Raw genomic sequence first — 21,152 nt, 5'->3', positions numbered from 1 at the left:
GGTGTAGTATGCCGTGCCAGGTTAGCTTTAATATTATTGTCCCTTTTAAGATAAGCAGCTGCATTGTGCTCTCCCACAAGAGTAAAATCTTAGTAGGAAACTGAAGCAGCTTTGTCTAGAGCAACTGGATGGCAGTATCTTGCATCTGTGGGAGGTCTTGGCTTCTGCTGACCTCAGAATTGTAGATCACCCCTGAAGTCCCCTGTTCCCCAACTATTTTATCAAGGTAAAGTGAAATATATGAAATATATAAAGAGAAGGAAAGGCTATTTTTAAATCATGGAGGCTTTTTGCATGAACTATTGTCATATAAGATCAAAAACGGATTGAACAGGTTTTCTCTGAGATCACCTTTATCCTCTTTTGTACCATTTCTCATCAGTTCAGCTCTGCAATACTGTGATGTCTTCCAGACTAAGATTTCTTTTCCTGAAGACTACCATTTAGAAAGTTTGCCTTTAAATCTATGAAATGTAAACTGGTGCTTTCTGAAGGCTGTGTAGCAAATTAGTGTGTAGCCCATGAGTTGACCAAATCAAGCCCTACAGCACACTGAATTTTTCTCTGTAGCTCTTGCTGTCAATCTGTTTCTGGACGTTCTATATCAAATCTCCAGGTTTTACTCTTCTGTAGTGCCTGATTACTCCCAGATCATTACCTTTGTCATTTTCTCCCCAAGTATGTAAATTTTCATTCTGAATTAATCCTGAGTTAACAGTGTGGATGTAGACAGAAAGGCATTATATGTCCTAGCTCCATATAAGGGGCTTGGAGAACAAGTTTGGGGAACAGAATAGAGGCTTGTTTAACAAAAGATTTCATTTCCTTTGAGGTGATAAGAGAAGCTTTGGAGAACTCAAGTCTTTATCTTGGTCACTCAAATTTGTTGAATGAAGGAGGGTCTGATAGGTGTAATGGTGACTCTTTGCTTCCAGGGAGGAGTTCTTTGTTGGGTGAAAATTGTGCACTATCACTGAGGTGATCTGGACAGTGTCCAAGATTTGAACTGTCTCATGGGATGTATTGCTGACATTCTCTGTGGCCTGTTTAAGCATTTCTCTTTACAGATGTGTAGAGTCAGCTATTTGCAGTGCAGTGAGACTGCACTTCCTGTGGGTTGAATGGTGTTGCTTAACCGTGATCAGCTGAATTCCTTGGACAAGAGTTGAGTTTTTGTCATGTAAAATCAATAGACTTTGCCAACAATAGCTGGCAATGAATGCACGTGCAAGGCTAGCATGAAATAATTTCTGATGGTGTATTAAATGTAGACTGTTCTTCATCTTTTTCTGCATGAATCTGACAAAAATTAGCTGCAAGAATGGCTTTGTAATTATCCATTGCCGTTTTCACACGAACTCCTTGTGAGCAGTATAATAAACTGTGAATGTGTGCAGTTTTTATAAAGCTTACAGACAGGCATGTGCTTTGCCTTCAGAACATTTTTTTCAGAAACAGTAGCTGACATCAGTTTCCTTAGGCACTGATACAATTTGAGTATCTTTTTTCTTTTTTTCAGATGGAGCAATTATCAGATGAAGAACTTGACCATGGTGCGGAAGAAGATAGTGATAAGGAAGATCAGGATCTGGACAAGATGTTTGGGGCCTGGTTGGGGGAACTGGACAAACTCACACAGGTTAGGGAGGTTTCAATTATCTTAAAGAATAATTCTTTACAAGTATTACTTTTTTTTTCAGTTGGGTACTGACTACTTAGTACTGCTACGGGCAGCAAGGTAAACTGTAGCATGTGACTTGCTCAGTTAAACGTTTCTAAATTGGCTTGTTTTCCCCATCTTAAAGTTGTTAAATTAATTTTTCACAACCTTTTAGTTTGACCTTTTCCAAACGGTATGGTTCCTTCTAACTATGGAATTGGCATTTTGTCCTAATGCGTGTAGAAAAACACTGACTTTAGCTGGCTAGATGTAGGTTATGTCTCCAAACATGTGGTTGGACATTGTCCAACTATGACAGCATTTATCTGTTGCACCTGAACAGCAAGAAGGAAGAAGAAATAGTGAATGTTGCCACTGATGACATGGTAAAGCGCCCAGATACAGTCACTAGAGGACTCACCATTATTCCAGAGTACTCTTCCTGCAGCAGAGGCGCAGCTGATAGAACATCTTCTTTTGGCAGTTCTTACTTCCTAGGGCTTTTCCTTTCCTTCACAAGCAGATCTTGCGTTTTGCATGGTATGCCAGACTCCTGGAGTGATATAGCAGGCAGTCACAGAGAAGTGGCCTGTTTTTTCCAGCCGTGTGAGTGGGCCCTCCTGAATAACATATTTCATCTTCTCCCTCTTTGTTGCAAAGGTATGATACCTCAAGTTTCAGTAACCTAGAGAAGAGGGAGCTTTTCTCATCTTCAATTTACCCAGACTGAAGGAAAATTGAGCTAATCATGTGACAGCATTTTGAGTTCGGGTGCATCTCTGTTATCTTCTGGTTAAATCCCTGCCTACAATGTCTAAATGTAGATTGCACTCTAGGGGAAAATTGTTCTTCTCTGAACTTGTGCATGCAGGGCAATAAGGAATCCTGCCTTTTGAGAGGAATGGAAAACCACGTGAAATAAATCTGTATGTCATAATTCTTGGGTTTAGAACTTCCAGTGAAGGATTTGTAGTGGTAAGTGGGAGCAGGTTTGACGGCATGGGCTCTGTACATTACCTCAAGTAAGGATCTTCACAGAGGAGCGCAAAGGGTAATTAGCCTTAGACCTTTTGTTCTCTGCCCTATTGTTGGGGTTTTTTTCAGGTATAAGCATCCTAGAAATATAAGCATACTTTACTTGGGGCTTACAGCTACGCTATTGACATACTTTATGGTGATTTCTCAATTTGTGTGCTGATCCATGCAAAATTCTGAAAAACTACTAACAGATGGTTAAGGGGAGGACCCATGTTAATAGTTTCTCACTTGCATGTTGCTGTACAGTACAGTCTGCAACATAGCCTGACAGTTGCCCTTCTGTCTCTTGTGACTACTGAGAAATTACATTTTCTCTGAAACTTTAATGACTTCATACGATTTTGTATAAACAAATTAATGCAGTTGCTTATGTCTCAGTTTGCTGGAAAGTGATTGTGTCTTGATGCAGCTGTCCCAGTGAAGTCCCAATAGAAGGGGCTGGTTAGAGCTAATGAGCTTCAAAGTGCTTTCTCCTGTAGTCTCAGCATTTGTTTGTGTTTATCAGTTGGACTCCTAAGAGCAGAAGAAGGAAAGGGTTTTTTGTCCCTGAGTTTCTTGAACTTTAACTTTCTTTTTAGATTTCTTAAATGTTTATTGGGGGGGAGGATTGAAAGTAAGATCCAGATTCCTTTACAGATTAAAGTGCTTTTTAAAAGATTTGTAATAGTTAAGATGCCCATGAGATCGTTTGAATTCACTTTGCCCTCTTTAACTGTTGGTCTAATAAAAGCATTATAAAATGTAGTCACAAAATCTGCAGCACGTGTGAGCGGTGTTTGGCACTGATACTGAGTGCATTAACATCCTGCCCTAGCTAGTTAATGCTGCTCTATGGTGCAGGTTAAATGAAGGAAATCTTACCTTGCTTCTCAAGATCGTTCAAAACTAAGCTGTTGTTGCTCTTGTGGTTTTCCAGACTGCTAATTTAGCATCATAATGTGTTGTGTAGAACATGCTCTGATAATAGTGAGAGTGTATCACATGTGTTTCCAAGGATGTGAAACAATCTTTATTAAATTCAGTAAAACACATTTCAGATGCTTTTCAACAGAATATTTTGCTCTACAAGAAATTTTTTGTGGAAGTCTATGGGTTCAGTCTGAAGCAATGAGCCCTAACTTGCCTCTTTCTCCAGTTTTACTGCCATCTCTAGGGTTATAGATAGATCATAGAATGGATCACAGATTGGTTTGGGTTGGAAGGAACCTTAAAAGATCTAGTTCCAACCCCCCCAGCCATGGGCAGGGACACCTTCCACTTGCCCAGGTTGCTCAAAGCCCCGTCCAACCTGGCTTTGAACACTGCCAGGGAGGGGGCAGCCACAGCCGCTCTGGGCAACCTGTTAGAAGTTCTATTATTATTTTATTCTCTCCAGCTATTCTGTGTGGGACAATATGTAAGCTCCATCAGAGGTACTAGAAGTGAGGCTTTTTTCCAGCTGATGGAAGACAAGGCTCCATCACTGGCTTCTCCTCATTAAGTGATGATTGACTTCTCAAAGTGATTTATTTTTTTTTTTAAGTTCAAGCCAAACTGAGGAGAGAAAAGAGTTTAGTAAAAATAAATATTAGGGGGGAAAAAATGTGCATTTGATTTTCAACAAAGGCTTGAGTAAAGGTGTAAAAAATGGAAATAAAAAGCTTAGATGAGAAACTTTGTTTTGTTGGAGCTAGAAGATGCTTTCCTTTCAGACAAGCATATCTTCAGGAAAGCTTTATCAATACAAGCATTGCTTAATTTCACACCACCTGCAGGCCTGTGGAGCTTCAGCAACAAGAGCCAGATTCCCCATGTAACACTTGTCACTCCAGGGGCAGCAGCTATGGACCCTGTCATGCAACATGCACCTCTTGGTCACCAGCTGGATCATAGTGCCCTACTGCTTGCAACTTACAAAAATGCTGATATTTATTGTAATATTATGCCCATATTAGCCATTCTAACATAGCAATTCAATGTATCAGGTAGAAAGGTGTCTCTTTTTTTTAACCTATATTAGTTTTCCTAAAAAAGAACTTACCCTGCATAAATTGGCTGGGGTTTGCTTTCACAGTTTAACATTTTTCACAGGAAAGACTTATTGAGAAAAATGTCCAAATTTACCCAATTTAAAATCCCTTTTAATAAAATAGAATTCTTCATTGAATACTTCTGTGTGCTTGTGCCACAATTATGCTCATAAGCTAATGATGCATTTCTTAGAGAGGATGCCACGGTTTGAATGTTCAGATACTTGTGCAATTCACTAGAGAGAGATTGTTGCAGGTAGGCCAGATTTCTGTTTAAAAATTAGCTAGTATGTAACACTACTTACAAATGCATTTGGAATATACTTCTGTCCTTTTCATTCCAGACTCTGGAAACCAGAATGTGTGTAACATCTTTTCTCCATTGAATATTTGAAGCTAAATCTCTGTGGTATGGTGATGTATGTTTTCAGCCTGAAGCCTGAGAAGGATATTTTTTTTAATATACCAGGAGCATTTGAAAAATTTATCTCGGAGAATATTAATTTTCATTCATCTCAAAGATTTGCTTGTCCGGTTCCTCGTCAAACTGCATTCTGCTCTTTTTTTTGGTCTTTTTCAGAGTTTGGATACAGACAAGCCTGTGGCACCAGTGAAGAGATCACCTCTCCGTCAGGAAACCAATCTTGCCAACTTCTCATATCGCTTCTCCATGTACAATTTGAATGGTTTGTTGAATTATTTACCCCCTCAAATACTACTTTAGGAAAAAAAAACTTCTTCCAGCTATAGATGAGAACATGGTAAAATATAAAATCATTTAAATACACTTCTGGCTGAAGTGTGAGCATGTTTGCTGAAGATATTGCTTTCTGATGGCAGAGAATTTTGAGTATCCTAAACCAGTATCTTTTACAGCACCTACTATCTGAGAATTGTAGTCTAGTGTTTGTATGGGGATAAACGTTCCAGGATCTGGTCTCATGAAAGAATGAATTGATGTGGTTCTGTTAAATTGGAAGAAAGAGCATCTTGTAGGAGTATAGCTACAGAATGATGTTAAACAAAAGTCGTGGTTTTCTTTGTCTTAAAATAGTTTCCCCTAGTTGTAATACAGGAAGCCTTAATTTAAAGGCTTGAGTATGTGTGTAGTATTTTGTGGGTTTTTTTAAAGCAGTGTCACATACCTTGCATTGCTTTAGCAGAAATTGCTTCATAAAATGATTTCACTTTTTAGAAAAGTTGAGGCATGGTATTATACAAATGTATTTTTAGATTCTGTTCACAAGACAGCAGTTTAAACTTTTTAAATGTAATCTGAACATTCATTGATTTCTTCTGTCAGCAAATGTGTTTAACCTAAATAGTTGTGTTTTTTTTAATTGCCCTTAGACTGGTCAAGAGTAGTAGTGCAAATAAATTTCTGCTTAGCAGTGAGTAGAGATTTTGCAATACAGATGGGAAAAGAACCAACATCTTCCTTTGCTCCATTACCCTAACTGTTAAATTTGATAACACAAAGTGAAGAGTTGCACAGACAAGTGAAGTAATTCTGCACATACTGAAAACTCTTGTTTGTTGCAGAAGCCCTGAATCAGGGGGAGACCGTGGATCTAGATGCCCTCATGGCTGATCTCTGTTCCATAGAGCAGGAGCTCAGCAGCATTGGGTCTCATTCAGCAAACAATGCTGCAGTGAAACGCCTTGCCACAGAACCCAAAGCTCAGAAACCACCTGCTAGCCGACCTTCTACTAAGCACAGCAGCATGAAAGGATTATCCTCCTCATCTGGTAAGGCGACTAAAACATCACATGCCAACGTGTCTTTGGATGACATCACTGCACAGTTAGAGAAGGCCTCTTTAAGCATGGATGAGGCAGCCCAACAGTCTGTTGCAGAAGACACCAAACAAGTAGTTACTGCTCAGCACAGGAGGACAGCATCTGCTGGCACAGTGAGTGATGCTGAGGTGCGCTCAATCAGTAACTCCTCCCGTTCCAGCATAACCTCTGCAGCTTCCAGCATGGACTCCTTGGATATCGATAAGGTGACAAGACCTCAGGAACTGGACTTGATGTCACAAGGGCAACCAATCACTGAGGTAGTGTGTCATTCATTCAAGATTTTGGTTAGAGGTGGGGGGTTTTTTGCTTCAAACTATTATTTTTTTTCCCCTTCTCCCCCTCCCCGTCTTGTGCTGACGCTCATAGCTTAACATCTTCAATGCAGTGGGGCTGATTAAAGATTAAAATGGCTTTTTCATGGACTGCACATGCTGTGGCGGCTACTTTCTCTGTTTTAGTTTCTGTCTGCAAGGAATCTTTTTAATGAATGTGTACTTGCTTTTTTTTTTTTTAAAGGGGTTTCCTCATATCTTCCTCGTAAGCCAGTCATGGATTTTAATGTTTTATAGTTAATGTTTTTATTCTAAGTAAATCTCATATATTGCTTTTAATTTAAATCTTGAGGAGTGCACAGCTGTGGAAAAAAGTACAACTGATACGATTGCATTCCTGTTACAGTACACTTAATACCTACAAATGCGTGGAGTGATTTGAGTGCTTATCTGGAGCTATTCTATACCAGTAATTTGCTGCTATTTAATATTCTTGTTTAATATATGACAGGGAGAACTCTGAAGCAGTGCACAACACCGAAGAACAGCTGGTCTGGGATACAGTAATAGCAGATGTTCATTTGTGATTTTGGTGCCTTGTGTTGTTGCTTAATCAGAGAGGAAACTTTTCAGTAAAAACACAGCCAGTTTGGGGAACTTTGAATGTGCTGGTGACTTGTGTGAGGAAATGGGGGAAATGTTCCAGTGAATTTAGAGAACTTGAACTAGAAGCTGTCTTCTAGAAATATTCTCTGAAACAGAAATGTAGCCTGCTCAGAAGTCAGTTGTACTAATTCTCTTTTGTTGTACTTGTTCTCTTTTATGAGAGAAAACTGGAACAAGCTGAGCTTATTCTAATCAATAATTAACACTAATTTGAATGAGCTGTGCTGAAAACATGCCTCTACCCATCTGCAGCAAAAGTTCATCTGATGTAAAGAGTGAATGATGCAGGCTTGTCAGTCTAATGATCAACTTCTCAAGGTCACACTTAGGTTTAAATCATCATTTGAAATGGTGAGAAATGAATGAGTGACAGTTTAGGTAAACTTTCTTTTTGTATAAAAGTTGGTGGTCAATATATTTTTATTGGAGATTTATATTGAGTGAAGCAAAACAGAGGTAGATAAAACTGTGTCCTTTATCTTTGGAAAGTTAAAATGCAAACCTTTCCATTATTGCTGTAGGGCTAAGTGTTGGAGCCAGCCTATGACAATCATTGATTATATTGTTTGTTTGTCAGTATTTTCCTTCTGTGGTGTGACAAGTCTTAATTTTGGGTTTTTGGTTCTCTGACCATTATGCATGCTGGGGTTCTTTTTCTAATGTGGAAAGGCAGTATTGCATTTTTGTCCCTCGGGCTAAAAAGATAATGTACTTGAATTAATCGCTTGTGTAACTCGCATCACATAAGAAAAACTTGAATATTGCATTTCTTAGTCTTTAAAAATGCAGGATGTTGATTTTGCAGGTCTCCTTCTAGATCTCAGCTTCTCTTACTTCAGGAGTGATATGGTTGAGGCATCGGTAAGATTGCCCTTCTTGTCATCCAGATCTTTCAGTTCTTCATACGGCATGAGTAATCAACAAATGACCTACTGCACTTAAAACTTGATGTTGGTGAATCAAGAGACAGAAGTCAAGAAGTTGCTTTGTCTTCACGGGAAGCTAATCTATATTGCTGCAAGTGTTGCAGATGCTTTCTCAGTTGCTTTCTGAGCTTTTAGCCATGGACTGCAAGGATCAAAATCACCCCCAAAAGCTTTTCTCAGAGACATGTGAGAGCTGCCTTTTAGACCTGATGATTGCTTCTCATAAGAATGTGGCTATTGTTTCTCTGCCCGGATAAATTGATAAGCAATTCCTTTGAAGAAGCTGACCAGAAAATGTTGGTAATTTGAGAGCCAAATTCTGCTCTTCTCTTGAATACAGAAACCTCTACACTCATTAACAGCGCTGTTTGTTTTTGCTCTGACAGTTCTTTTCAATTTCAGTAGTTTGAGGAAGGTGCTCAACTCGGAAATTTTCCCCAAGTTTACAGAACTGGTATTCAACTATTCAGTATTAGAACTGTTATGTGATGGGACTTTTTACTGCGAAGCCACTCTTTTCTCTTCACTAGTGAATGGAAATGGGGAAAATCACATTTGTTTGGCGGCTGTGGTGGATTCAGTGGTGGTGGTTTTTAAATGAAATTCACCTTATAAATGGGCAGACACAAGGATTCTTTGGTGGAATCATTGGGTACCGACAGAGTTAATTTCCTTTTTCATTCATTTAATGCCTGAAAACTACTGTTTAGGGATTTATTAACCTTCATGGCTAGGTTGTGGACTAAAACACCTTCTACTAGTAGGGCTGAATTCTGTCCTCCCACCCACACAGCTGACTCAGTGGTGCTGTTTATAATAGAGGACATCCCCCTGGGAGTGTAGCCTTTGAAAAAGTCCTAGTGCTCATGTGGGGAAAAAAACACTGATCTTTTTGCAGAAAGTGAGAGAGGCTATTACTTTATGGCCATAGCAAATATTTTTTGATATTTGTTATTCTCACGTAGTACTTTCCGTTAGCTCTTTTCTTTTTGCCTGTCTTCCTTGAGACTGACTGTAGTTGAGCTGACCTTTAAAATTTTTCTTTGCTGCTATGGCTCTTATGAAAGATGTCACTGATTTGGCAGCTCTGCCCTTTTGACCGATCCTTTCTGTTCTCTCCAGGCAGTATAGGTACTTTAAAAAATAATGTTTTCTTCCGCAACTTAATGTTATGCTCTTCCTCTTGTGATTCCAATAAAACTAAGTTAAACTGAAGACTATTTTGATAGAATGAAGTGCTTGTCTGAAATAGGATATAAAGCTTTGCAGTTACTAACTTCAGTATTCTATCTTCAAAAATAATTCTGCTGTGTATTTAAGGGCTCTCTATGACCTGGAGATGTAGGGAAATCCCATAAAAGAACTTCCATGCACTGGCCCACTAAATGTATATATAGTCTAGTATATTTTCTTACTGATAATATTGACAAATGTTATGGAAAGAGGCTGCAATTCCGCAGCCACCAAAAATGGGAGGATATGACTACCTTTCCCTCTGTCACTACCTCCCCCCCTTTTTATTCTGGGGCTCAGTCTGTGTTATTTTGGTGAACTGCATGTTCTCAGAGGGGTCTGATGTGTGCTGATATGCAGTAGAGAGATTGTAGCCAAGAACTGGAGGCTGGAAGGGAGAGCAGGAATACACTGATTGATGGTCATAGATCATTCAGATCTTTTTGCCTGAGCAATTGGACAGGCACCTTGGTGTCTTTCTCTTCCTCTTCCTCGAGCGGTCTGTGCTGTAGGAAATTCTCAAGAGTTGAAGATGTATCAGCATCATGACAATGCTGATAACTCTCCATGGTTCTACCGGCTAGAACCATCATTATTGTTCTCATTCTGACTTTGTCTCTATTCAGGAGAGTTGACTGGACTTCCCTGGGTTGTCTAAAATCATGGTTTTATTAGTTGTCATCGTGATTTGTTTAATTTTCTCCCTTTCATAACAATTCTTAATGCTATCTCTTCGGATGCTGTGAACATTAATGGCTTCAAACACTATTGCTCTGTAGTCTCGGAATCTTGTCTTGGTGGTACTAAGTGTTGTCTGTCTGCACTTATGTTCTTGTCTTCAGTGTCTTCTAAGCATTGCTGAATAAGAAAAGGTGTTTCCACCCAACCCCAACCCCCCTGTAATTTTTGCTGAATTGAAATTTGTCTTTCATGAATTATTTCCCAGATCTTTGTTTGAACAGTATTCTTCCTTAAATTGGTAGGTTACATTTTAACTAATGTGCTTTTAGTTGTGTAATGGGTGGTATACACTTTAAATCTTGGTTTCTGTGTGGGGGATACTTTGCTTAAATGTAGATTGAGTGATGTAATAGCATGAGTTAAAGGTAGGGGAAGTGATATGACTAACTTGTCCCCTCCACCCACCCATATTATGTTTTTCCTTCTTTCTTCAGTGCTCCTTCTACCAGGAAATTGTCTCTATTTTCAGTGAGCTGTGCCTAGAGCAATAGTATGAGGAAGCAGTGGTGAGGGAATAGAGAGCTGGGGTGATCATGCTCACATAACTAGTTATGTCTGATCAGTGAAAGGGTCCATTCATGGACAACCATTGTTACTGTCCTGCATATACTCAGTGAAAAGGTTACAGATAAGTTTGAGGTCTGCCATCTGGTCTGGCACAGGACAGTATTAACCGACTCCCTCCCAGTATGATGGAGTTCTTTATGTCTGCAACCCAGTTTGCACAGCTGAGAGATTCTGACTTACACACAAAGATAATGCATAATTTAGCAGTTGGTAATGTTATATGTTTTTTAATTCTTTTTTTTGTTTTTTTTAAGCTTTTACTTAAATTCATTGTAGTTCTAGACTTGGTGTGTAAGAGGTGAAAATCATGACAGGGGACTGCCAGTGCATTAAAGGTTCTTTGCCTCAGTTGGCAGAGAAGGCAGTAAAAGAGTGAACACCAACACTTCTTTCAAAAAAAAAAACCAAGGGAGCTTTGGGGTCATGACAGTTGGTAATGGTTGTAATGTAAGCTCATCACACATAGACAAATCCGTATTGGCTAATAACTCCTGTGCGAGAAAGTGGAAAATTTGAAATGGGCATAAGGAAAGACAAGTTTGTGTTCCATACCAATTTTGCCTGGATGGCTGGTTCCTACCAAAGCTGCTCTATCGCTCCACTCCTCAGCTAGACAGGGAACTGAAAATATAACGAAAGGCTCATGGGTCAAGGTAAGGACAGGGAGGTCACTCATCAATTACTGTCATGGGCCAAACACACTTGACTTTGAGAAATTAGCTTATTACCAATCAGATCAGAGTAGGGTAATGAGAAATAAAAGCTAAATCATAAAAACACCTTCCCCCACCCCTCCTTTCTTTCTGGGCTTAACTTTACTCCTAAGTTCCTTACCTCCTCCCCAGCAGTGGCACAGGGGGACAAGGAATGGGGGTTGTGGTCAGTTCATCACACGTCATTTCTGCTGCTCCTTCCTCCTCAGGGGGAGGACTCCTCACACCCTTTCCCTGCTCCGGTGTGGGGGTCCCTCCCATGGGAGACAGTCCTCCATGAACTTCTCCAACTTGAGTCCTTCCCACAGGCTCCAGTTCTTCACAAACTGGTTCAGCATGGTTCCCTCCTGCAGAGTGCAGCCCTTCAGGAACAGGCTGCTCCAGGGCAGGTCCCCTGGGGGGTCACAAGTCCTGCCAGCAAACCTGCTCCAGTGCGGGCTCCTCTCTTCATGGGCCCATAGATCCTTCCAGGGCCTGCTCCAGTGTGGGCTTCCCACAGGGTCACAGTCTCCTGTGGGCTGCACCATGGGCTGCAGGAAAATCTCTGTTCCAGGGCCTGGAGCACCTCCTTCTTCAATGATCTTGGTGTCTGCAGAGTTGTTTCTCTCATATTCTCACTCCTCTCTTTCAGCAGCAATTGCTGTTGTGCTACAACTTTTTCCCTTCTTAAATACATAATCCCAGAGGTGCTACCACTGTGCTGATGGGCTCAGCCTTGGCCAGTGGTGGGTCTGTCTCAGAAACAGCTGGCATTGGCTCCATCAGACATAGGGGAAGCTTCTGGCAGCTTCTCATGGAAGCCACCCCTGTAGCCCCCCTGCAGCCCCAAAACCTTGTCATGCAAACCCAATATGTTCTTGTATCTCACATTGTCACTAAAATGATACTTGCTATTCAGTGGCATAATGTAGAAGCTTTTCTACCCATTGAAGAATACTGTAGGACTTATTCTGTGTGTGATTACTATATGTTACATTGTATGAAAATGCAGTTAACTCTGTATGGAGAGAAATCAATGCATAATATATATGGTCTTTGGTAGGCAACAGTGTCTTAAAATGGCGTTGAATTGTTGAACCTCACATATTATCTGTAGGTGATTTAAAGAACAGTTGTGGTCTGTTCTAGCTCTGGGAGGAACAGAGCATTATTGGCTCTTGTATTTTGGGAGCTTAAGGTTTGATTAGTTTTCCTTATGTTGTGTATTTTGAGTGGTTAGCAGATGCAAAGAATGTTAGTCTGCAGTTTGTGAGAGTAGTCACAGATATGCAACAAACAAGGCATGACAGACGTGTGTTTTGTGTTTTTTCTAAAGACTCTTAAAAACTAATTAATTTCATTTTCTGCCAGTTCTATTATGTCCTTAGTTTTGTATACAAAGTGTATTCTGGAGTGTTTCCAGTTATCCTTTTCCTAAGCTGCAAATAGTCAATACAAAGACTTAATTTGAAACACAGAAATAGCATCTCTTCCTCCTTTTTTTTCCAATTACTGGTCTCAAAGCATTTTTTAATAAGTCAACAGTAAAGTAAAATTGTACATCTGTCATCTTGAAGCATTACTTTGGCTTCCAATTCTGTTGAGATAAGAAGTGTGAGCCATCCAGTTTTCAAATGTTCTTTAAATACATGCAAAATGACTCTTCACTTGCCAGATTTTTGGAGGCTTTCAAAACATCCTCTGAGATAAACATATCAGTTTATGAAATATAAACAATACTTATGTATTTTGGTAATCAAATGTGCTTGGCTATTCATCATGAAGTTTACACATGACATTAAACCAGTTTTCATCATATGATACACTAGAACCCAAAGATTACTAATACACTCTTCCCAGTGCCTGCGAAACTAGCACCTAAACTTTTTTTCCACATTATACTTTATGGAATGTGCAAAGCAAATTATGGAAAGGGTTGGTTTAGGGTTTTTTTGGTAAGAATTTGAATTGAAATCCAAGGTAGATGTTATAAAAATTTTTTTATTGCACGTGCATGGAATGGTACATTTTAAAAATTGGGGTATAGAGATTTTAAATAAGTGAAAAGAAAAAGGAGAACCTAAACATCTTGTATGGTAAATCTTGATTCTCCAATCAGTGTATCAGACTTACTTCATAGTAGTGAATTTAAAACTTACCCTGTAACTTTTTTCCACTTAGGAGGTCACTAATTAAAGTGTAACAGAAACTGCAAAACATGTAAGAATGTATTTCTCTTCTGAGATTGCCTGTCAACTTTACCTCACACTGATGAATAAGCTTGAGCTCTCTCCTTGGAAGGAACAGGAAAATGGACAGTATGATACACGTATTGTTTGACAGTTCTGGCTGGCAAAGATGGTATCAGCTCAGAAATTAGTTATGCTATATTTTGTTACCTTAAGTTAAGAACACTGAAGGCGTTGCCTATGCCTAAATGCTGTTTTTTCTGGTTCTTCTGTGATGTTGGAGGATTGTGGGCAAGCAGCTGTATGACTCACTTATCTCAAATGTGTTTATCTGTAGTTAAAGCTACTTCTTCAGAAACTTTCCTGGTAGCCCCTTGCATGTGGCAGTAGTGAGATGACTGTCTCTAGCAAAGTTATACTGTGTCAGTTGGAATTTGCCTTCAGTGTGCTTGGCCTTTATTCAATTGTGTTCTTCTGGAAATACCAAACACATGATGTTCTCCAGTGTTCTGATGTTTTAAGATGAACGCACACAGTTCAAGGTTCATCAACCTTAACTTTCCAGTTGCAGTAGACTCTTGCCTATTACAAGAAAAGAATGTGAGCTGGTGGCAGTGGTAGTCAGCTGAGCTGGTACCCTCTTAAAATGGTTAGACTTCTGTGTGTGGATGTACATGTGCTGTTTTGATTAATGCTATCAGTAGAACAGTTGCTGTTGCTGATGGAAGCTGTCTGCAGTCCAGTAACTGTTTTTGTCCTTTTACCTTTCCCTCCCATGTCTTCACATGCATTGATTAGAGAAGTTGCTATCACAGACTTCATCAGTTGTAGAAGACAGTTTGAATTGGGTGGTGTGTGAATAATCCCATTAAAAAAAAAATCTCACAGTTTTCATGCTGGTTCCACAGCACTTCAGAAAAATAATTGTATTTATGATAGGATTTATTGAGGAAAAAATTATATCATTGATACAGACAAGCTAAGAAAATGGTTACTCCAGGAGATTGGAGCTCTTGCTAGATTCATCTGCAAGGGCCAAAATATCATAGATCAATGACCAAGTAAATCTAGGCAGCATACCTCTTGGAGGAAGTAGTCTTGGACCAAGCCACTAGACCTGAGTTGAGGGAATGAGAAATCTTGATTTATGATGTTACCAAATTTTGTCAAAAGCACTGCAGGAAGCTATATTGCTTCAGTTGCAGTTTCCAGTGAAGATATCGCCTTACAAGTTGTGATTAATTAATGGAGCTTTTAAAACAGCTGATTTCTTTGTAGATACATCAGTCCACTTTAAATCAAGACAAATTCCTTTTACTTTTTCTGCAATATCTAGGTAGATTACGGAAGAGAAGTACTACATCTGTAGGAAATTAGTAACAGATTGCTTGTTCATCCTTCAGGTTGCCAAAAATCAAATTTGGAACAGATGAGAAATTAAGAACACAGCAGCTGATTGTGGGACATTAAACTCTTAAAGAGAAGAAAAGAATTTATGCACTTTTCTTCAGTTGCATATATTTCTGACTTATAGGATGAAAACTAGGGTTTGTCAGGTTTTTTAAAAAGTTTGAACCCAAAAAATGAGTCTTCATGTTCTGAAGAAGCAACTGAGAACTGGCCTTTTATCTGGGTCAGTTTTGCACATGCTGTTAATGTTTATGTTATAGTTTAATAGAAGTTGTCTGCAAATACGAAGCCTTCATTTTTAGTTAACCAGATTTACAGCCTTGGTTACAGTTTACTGTGTTGGACCTTTGCTAGCCTCGTATTTCTTAAACTTATTCAAGATTTTAGACCAGCCACATCAGTGGTTTGCTGTATGAATGCAAGTTCAATTTTTTTACATGGCTTACCTGCTTTTAACCAAAAGGGTAGACTTGTGACTTCTAGCTCACCAGCTGCATGACATACCCGTTCTCTTCTCGCAATTGATCTGCAGATGATTTGATGTCTACGGTCCTTTTTTTTTTAGGACTGATTCATAGTTCAGAAGTCAACAGACATACAAGGAAATGTTAATACAGTTACTACTTAGTGTAAAAGGCAGCAGATTCAAACAAAGCCAATTAAAACTGCATGTACTTTTATTCCTTAGGTTTCTTAGCTGCTTTGTTGTCTTGTTTTCTGTGCTGCAGGAAGAGCCTTTCACCGGATGAAGTATCTGATACTCTTTCTCTAATGCAGTTATCCATGTATTAGTCTTGCTAAAGTTTGGGTTGTTTTTTCTTCTTCCTTCTTTCAGTCTTCCACATAATGCACCTCTTTTTGGACAGATCAGACATTTTCCATGAAATTATACTCCATCTTATTTATTTTTTTCCCTGTTATATTTTTTTCTTTTAGGAGAATTCCACTGCTTGCAACCTTCTCACTGCAGACAAACTTTATTTGGGATTTCATGTTTGGTTTATGCTAATTCACATCCATACCGCTGCTGAATTGGCCAGTCATGCTCCATCTTATATTGGCACTAGAGTTTGTGCAACTGCCTAAAGATTTAGATCAGCTTGTTGTCTCCCTGAAAAATAATCCTTCTGAATTAGTTTTTTGTTGATCCAGTGGACCACATGGTCAAAATCACTGCTGTTCACACAAGGGAGATGTGAGAGCACATGGTTGGGGGAAGGTCAGGACTTCCTCTTTTTTGTGGTAGTTCAGTTGTAAATTTCTTTTAAAATCAGTAGTGAAACTAAGCTTGAACTGAAATGTTCACTAGCTTTTTCAATCCTTTCTGTCCTGCTGTGTCCCAAGGAACTTTTGTTTGACAGGGAATTATCACAACCTGACCTGGAAGGTGCATGGACTAGCAAATAGTGCACCTCATGCAGAAGTTTCTTAATTTGAAATGTCTATAGATGTGTTTCTTAAATTGCAGTGAATTTCAATAGATACACCGTTGTTGTCAGAACTGGTGTGAAGTTAAAAGTGTCCCTACTAGTTTAGTAATACATGCCGTAAAATAATTTTTTTTTTTTTTTTTACGCCTTACTGTGTTGGAGGGTATTTGTGTTTTTCTTGTTTTGTTTGTGGTTTTTTGTTTGTTTGTGGGTCTGATGAGGTTTTTTAAAGTTGCTAGGCTGACTTAAGAGTTAGGAAATTCCAGTTGCCTGCAGTGAAACGGAGTTTCACAAGTTCCAAGAGGAGTTGACCACTTGGGAGCACAGAGTAATAGCTCCAGATTCTCACTCCCTATGTCTGGCTCCAATATGCTCTGCAGCAGCCATGCGTGGCAGTTTAAAGGTGGCTGCTGTACTCTTCAACCGTTTACCCAGGTGTTCTCAAACTTGCCCAATCTTTTGTTCAGGGTTAGTGGTGTGCAGTCCAGTTGAAGGGCTGGGCAGTGCTCTGTGAGAGGGTGCAGCCGTGAGTGTTTTTCACTGTGATGCTTCAGACTTCACTGAGATTTTATGGACCACAATTTTAATTCTGAAGGCTTACACTCAGACACATTTGGGTAACTTCCCATGGGACAGCATAAAACAAGTCTTTGAGGATGCACCTGCCAATAATATATTTCGTGGTCAGACGTACAGAGACTTTAAAAACATCTATAATTTAAATGAGATACACCTTCCTTTCCTCTCTTGGAAATAGTTTGTCTAATATAAATGACTAGTAACCATCCTATAACAATAACCTCTTACGGAAAATTTCTGTCTTAGTTGTTATAGGGTGGCAAAATTTTTTAAGTGGCTGAAACACATCTTGTATGTAGAATTATCAGCAGCTTGGTTATCTAATGCTACTGCTTCATTTTCTAAGTGTGTTTTCCTTCACTGAGTTTTGGATAAAAATAAACTATAACCTCTTTTGCGTCTATCAAACCTTGACTGTGTAACTCAGTTACCAAAATTAACATGCCTGAAACAAATACTTCTGTACCTTTGAGGGAAAAGGAGCAAGCATTGGATGACACACTGAAAATCTTAGGTGCTCCCCTTTTTAGCAGCGTAATATGTGGGTTTTGATCCCTTAATTTCACACTAAGAAGCTTGTTACTACTATGAACATTTTGTCCTAAGCCACAAATGTCAATGTCTTTTTTTTTTTTTTTTTCCCTTTCTTCTCCTTCCCTTACTGAAGGTTATGGAAATAGAGAAATACTTCCTTTTCATTTCTTTTAAAATTAATTACAGTATGAGGGCTCTTGGAGATCTAAAATAGTACGACCAACTAGAAGTAAGAATTAAGATAGATCTCTACTAAATGGACATTCTTCTTACATGTATTTAGTAATTGTCAGCAGAGTGCATTATGTTACTTACTGTTATGGAGGAACTGACATTGGAAGCTGATAAGCTTGTGTAAAGTGAGCAGTATGGCTTTTTTGTTTGTAGTGTTTAGAGAATTTAACTCTCAGTTGTTGGCTCACTGGGCAAAGAGAATGTTACCTGGGTTTATTTTCTGATTTGTTTCAGCAAAGGTAGAAAAAGTATTGTGTGTGCCTGCAGATGTTTTACTGCGATGCTTTTATCTGAGATGATTGACTGTTTCCCCTCTTGCTGTGGTCAAACCATACTTGTGTCCTATCTCCTCCCTTCCCATAAGAGAGAGCCTGAATTTCCTCTTGTCTTCAAGTCACTAATCACTTGTCCATAAGAAATTTGGATGAGGGACAGTACAGCTTCTTAATCTAGTTTTTGTTGCCTTTAAGTTAATTGTCATCACTGGTTCTTTCTTCCCTCTTCTGAGCAATAATCAAGCCTTTTTTCTCCTTCCTTTTCCCTCATGCTTTTTTGCATCCTTCCTTCCTTCCCCATTTTCCTACATTTTTACTGTTTCTATGGGATATTCCATCAGTAAGTCCAAGCACTGCATTATCTTTCCAGAAGAGGAAGTTGAATTAACTTTTGTAAGTTATGACATGTTTATATGGCTTCTGTTTGCATCAATAGTTGTGTCAATTTGTCTGCAACGCAAAAGTCTCATTAGTGGCTTGAGTTTAATTCATTAGTATCCCAACAGTGCAGTAAGTTAACCACATATATCATTACAGTCAAGCTTTTGAGTCTTAACTTGATCATTGCCTATTTTCTCGTTATTAATTAAGGCAACTTAAAATACACTTATTTTTTCTGAAGCACAATTGCTCTTGGCAGTCATAGAATAGAATCGTAGAATCATTTAGGTTGGAAAAGAACTTAAAGATCATCGAGTCCACATCCCTAAGTGCCACATCTACATGCCTTTTAAATACATCCAGAGATGATGACTCTACCACTTCCTGAGCAGCCTGTGCCAATGCTTGACACCCATTTTGGTGACGAAATATATAGTAATATCCAATCTAAACTTCCTCTGATGCAACTTGAGGCCATTTCCTCTCCTCCTGTCTGACACCCACCTCACTACAACCTCCTTTCAGATAGTTGTAGAGAGTAGCAAGGTCCCCTCTGAGCCTGCTTTTCTTCAGATTAAACAACCCCTATTGTAAAGGAAAGCAGAAAATGGGTTTCTTTTTATAAGATGTTCTTAATTCTAAATTGTATGCTCTTATACATTCCATATGAATATATGATCTCAAAGTGCAAAGAAAAATTTAATTTCTCCTTTCATATCTTTGTCCCCCTTTGGGACAAAATTACAAAGATTATATTTAAACTGGGTTTAATTCTTGAGTTCTCTTTTGAAAATAGTAGATTCTAATTCTTTAAGCTGGAGTCTAAAGAGCTTAATGTACTGATGTAGTTGAAAGCTATAGTAGTTATCTTTTCAACAAAGTTTTCCAAGCATATAGCTCTCTATTGGACGCTGCTTACTCAGTTTCTCTCATTTTAGTTTGTTTCTTAGGGACAGAAGGAGGCTTTTAAAAAAAGTTTTGTAGTGTTTCTCAACTTCATATTAAATCCAGAATAGTGGCACAAGAGTGCCACCAGCTGGTTTAATTAGATGTATGTGTGTAATGTCAAATTATATTAGAGTTTTGCAAGAAAAGCGGCGAAATATTTATGTATGCCAGTGTTCAGAGTCTGGTCGTTATCTCTTACATTTTTTGATGTACTGAGATAAGTTATTCTGTTGTACGTACCTTGAATGAACCTACTGATAATATTTAACCAGAAAGGAGATTTTTCTGTTTAACGTATTTTAAGGGATTAGAACAATAAGATAAAATACCGTAGGAGATTGCCAGGTCATCTTTTTCTTACACTTCCCACACACTTTTTGTTCATCATTTGTAAATTGACAGTGTAAAGAACACATTTGGCACGTTTTGTACTGTATTGTACTGGTTTTAAACCCTGCGTGTATGTATTATGAGCCCTTACCTTAAAATTAGAGGAATTGATACACCTCCATCTCTTAGTGATGGGAATGAATCTTTATAAATTTGTCCCACTTCTGTACTAAGTGGCAAACAGGTGTGTAACAAGATGGATCGGTGATTGATAAGAACGTGATTGTCAAGGTTTTGTAAAAATGTGCCAGTAGAACTGAAGAAATGAGGCAACTTTATATAGCATGTTACCTGTGAACTGAAGGTCTGCTACAGTTGCAGTGTGGCTTACACATCCCTCAGAACCTAGCTAGGCAGCTCAGTTTATCGCTTCTTCTAAAAGGATCTTCACTACTTAAAATCCACCCATTAGTTATTGTCTGCAAAAAATAATTCTAATATGCTCAGTAACTCACTGTTAGTTTAGAAAGCATTTCAGGGTTGAGTTTTTTTGTCTTTTTTTTTTTTTTTTCTTAATTGGCTTTCAACCTAAGATTGCAGAACCTCAAGAATTAAAACAACCCACTGAACTTTTCAGAAGGAACTGTCAAGGGTAAGAGGGGAGAAAATCCTGAGCTTTTGGCTGTGTAGAGGTTTGCTTGTCATTTAGCATAATGCAACCAATTATATTCTGAAAATCTGACAGGTATTTTCATTTTCCTGGTAGTCCATCTGTTCTATCAAGTTTAGCAAACATGTTTTGTAGATGCAGAGTTTGGTGATGGGTATAAAAATGTTTCAGCATTGAAAAAAACTCTCTGGCATAAGCAGCTACTTTGTACTTAAGAGAAGTATTATGTTGAGTTCTCTGAAAACACTGTGAAATGTAATATTCAACAGCTGGTCCATGAACTTCTGGTATTTAGACCTGAAGATAATGGATGCTAAATTCCTCTCTTCAAAGAAAGGATATGGAAATCTCTGAAGTCCAAAATGTAATTTGGAACAAGACTATATTCCATATTTTTATAAACATCAAGGCTAGCTGTCTTTGAATGAAATACACATGAAAACGATGTGAATTTTTTTTGTCCTAATAGCATCTAAAACTTCTAAATGTTAATTTTACTCACCTCTAGTTTTCTGTGTTATGGTTATCCATATGAGCTAAAGTTCATTATGGAGACATTTGTAGG

The 21,152-nt window shown here is 38.6% G+C and overlaps 1 protein-coding gene across 1 annotated transcript in view; it reads left to right on the top strand.

Moving 5' to 3' along the window:
* Window positions 1-1,519: 1,519 nt before the first annotated feature.
* Window positions 1,520-21,152, top strand: part of LOC113482550 (ras-associated and pleckstrin homology domains-containing protein 1-like) — a 57,087-nt gene continuing 37,454 nt past the window's right edge. The window contains exons 1-3 of the mRNA XM_026853279.1: window positions 1,520-1,639; window positions 5,288-5,393; window positions 6,250-6,767. Coding sequence (XP_026709080.1) covers window positions 1,520-1,639; window positions 5,288-5,393; window positions 6,250-6,767 — 744 coding nt within the window. The remainder of the gene's footprint in view (window positions 1,640-5,287; window positions 5,394-6,249; window positions 6,768-21,152) is intronic.

The sequence above is a fragment of the Athene cunicularia genome (genome assembly GCF_003259725.1).
Source record: "Athene cunicularia isolate RWA chromosome 7 unlocalized genomic scaffold, athCun1 chr7_part2, whole genome shotgun sequence".
Classification (NCBI taxonomy): domain Eukaryota; kingdom Metazoa; phylum Chordata; class Aves; order Strigiformes; family Strigidae; genus Athene; species Athene cunicularia.
Note: the sequence above shows the minus strand (reverse complement) of the source record. Positions and strands in the feature narration are given on the sequence as shown.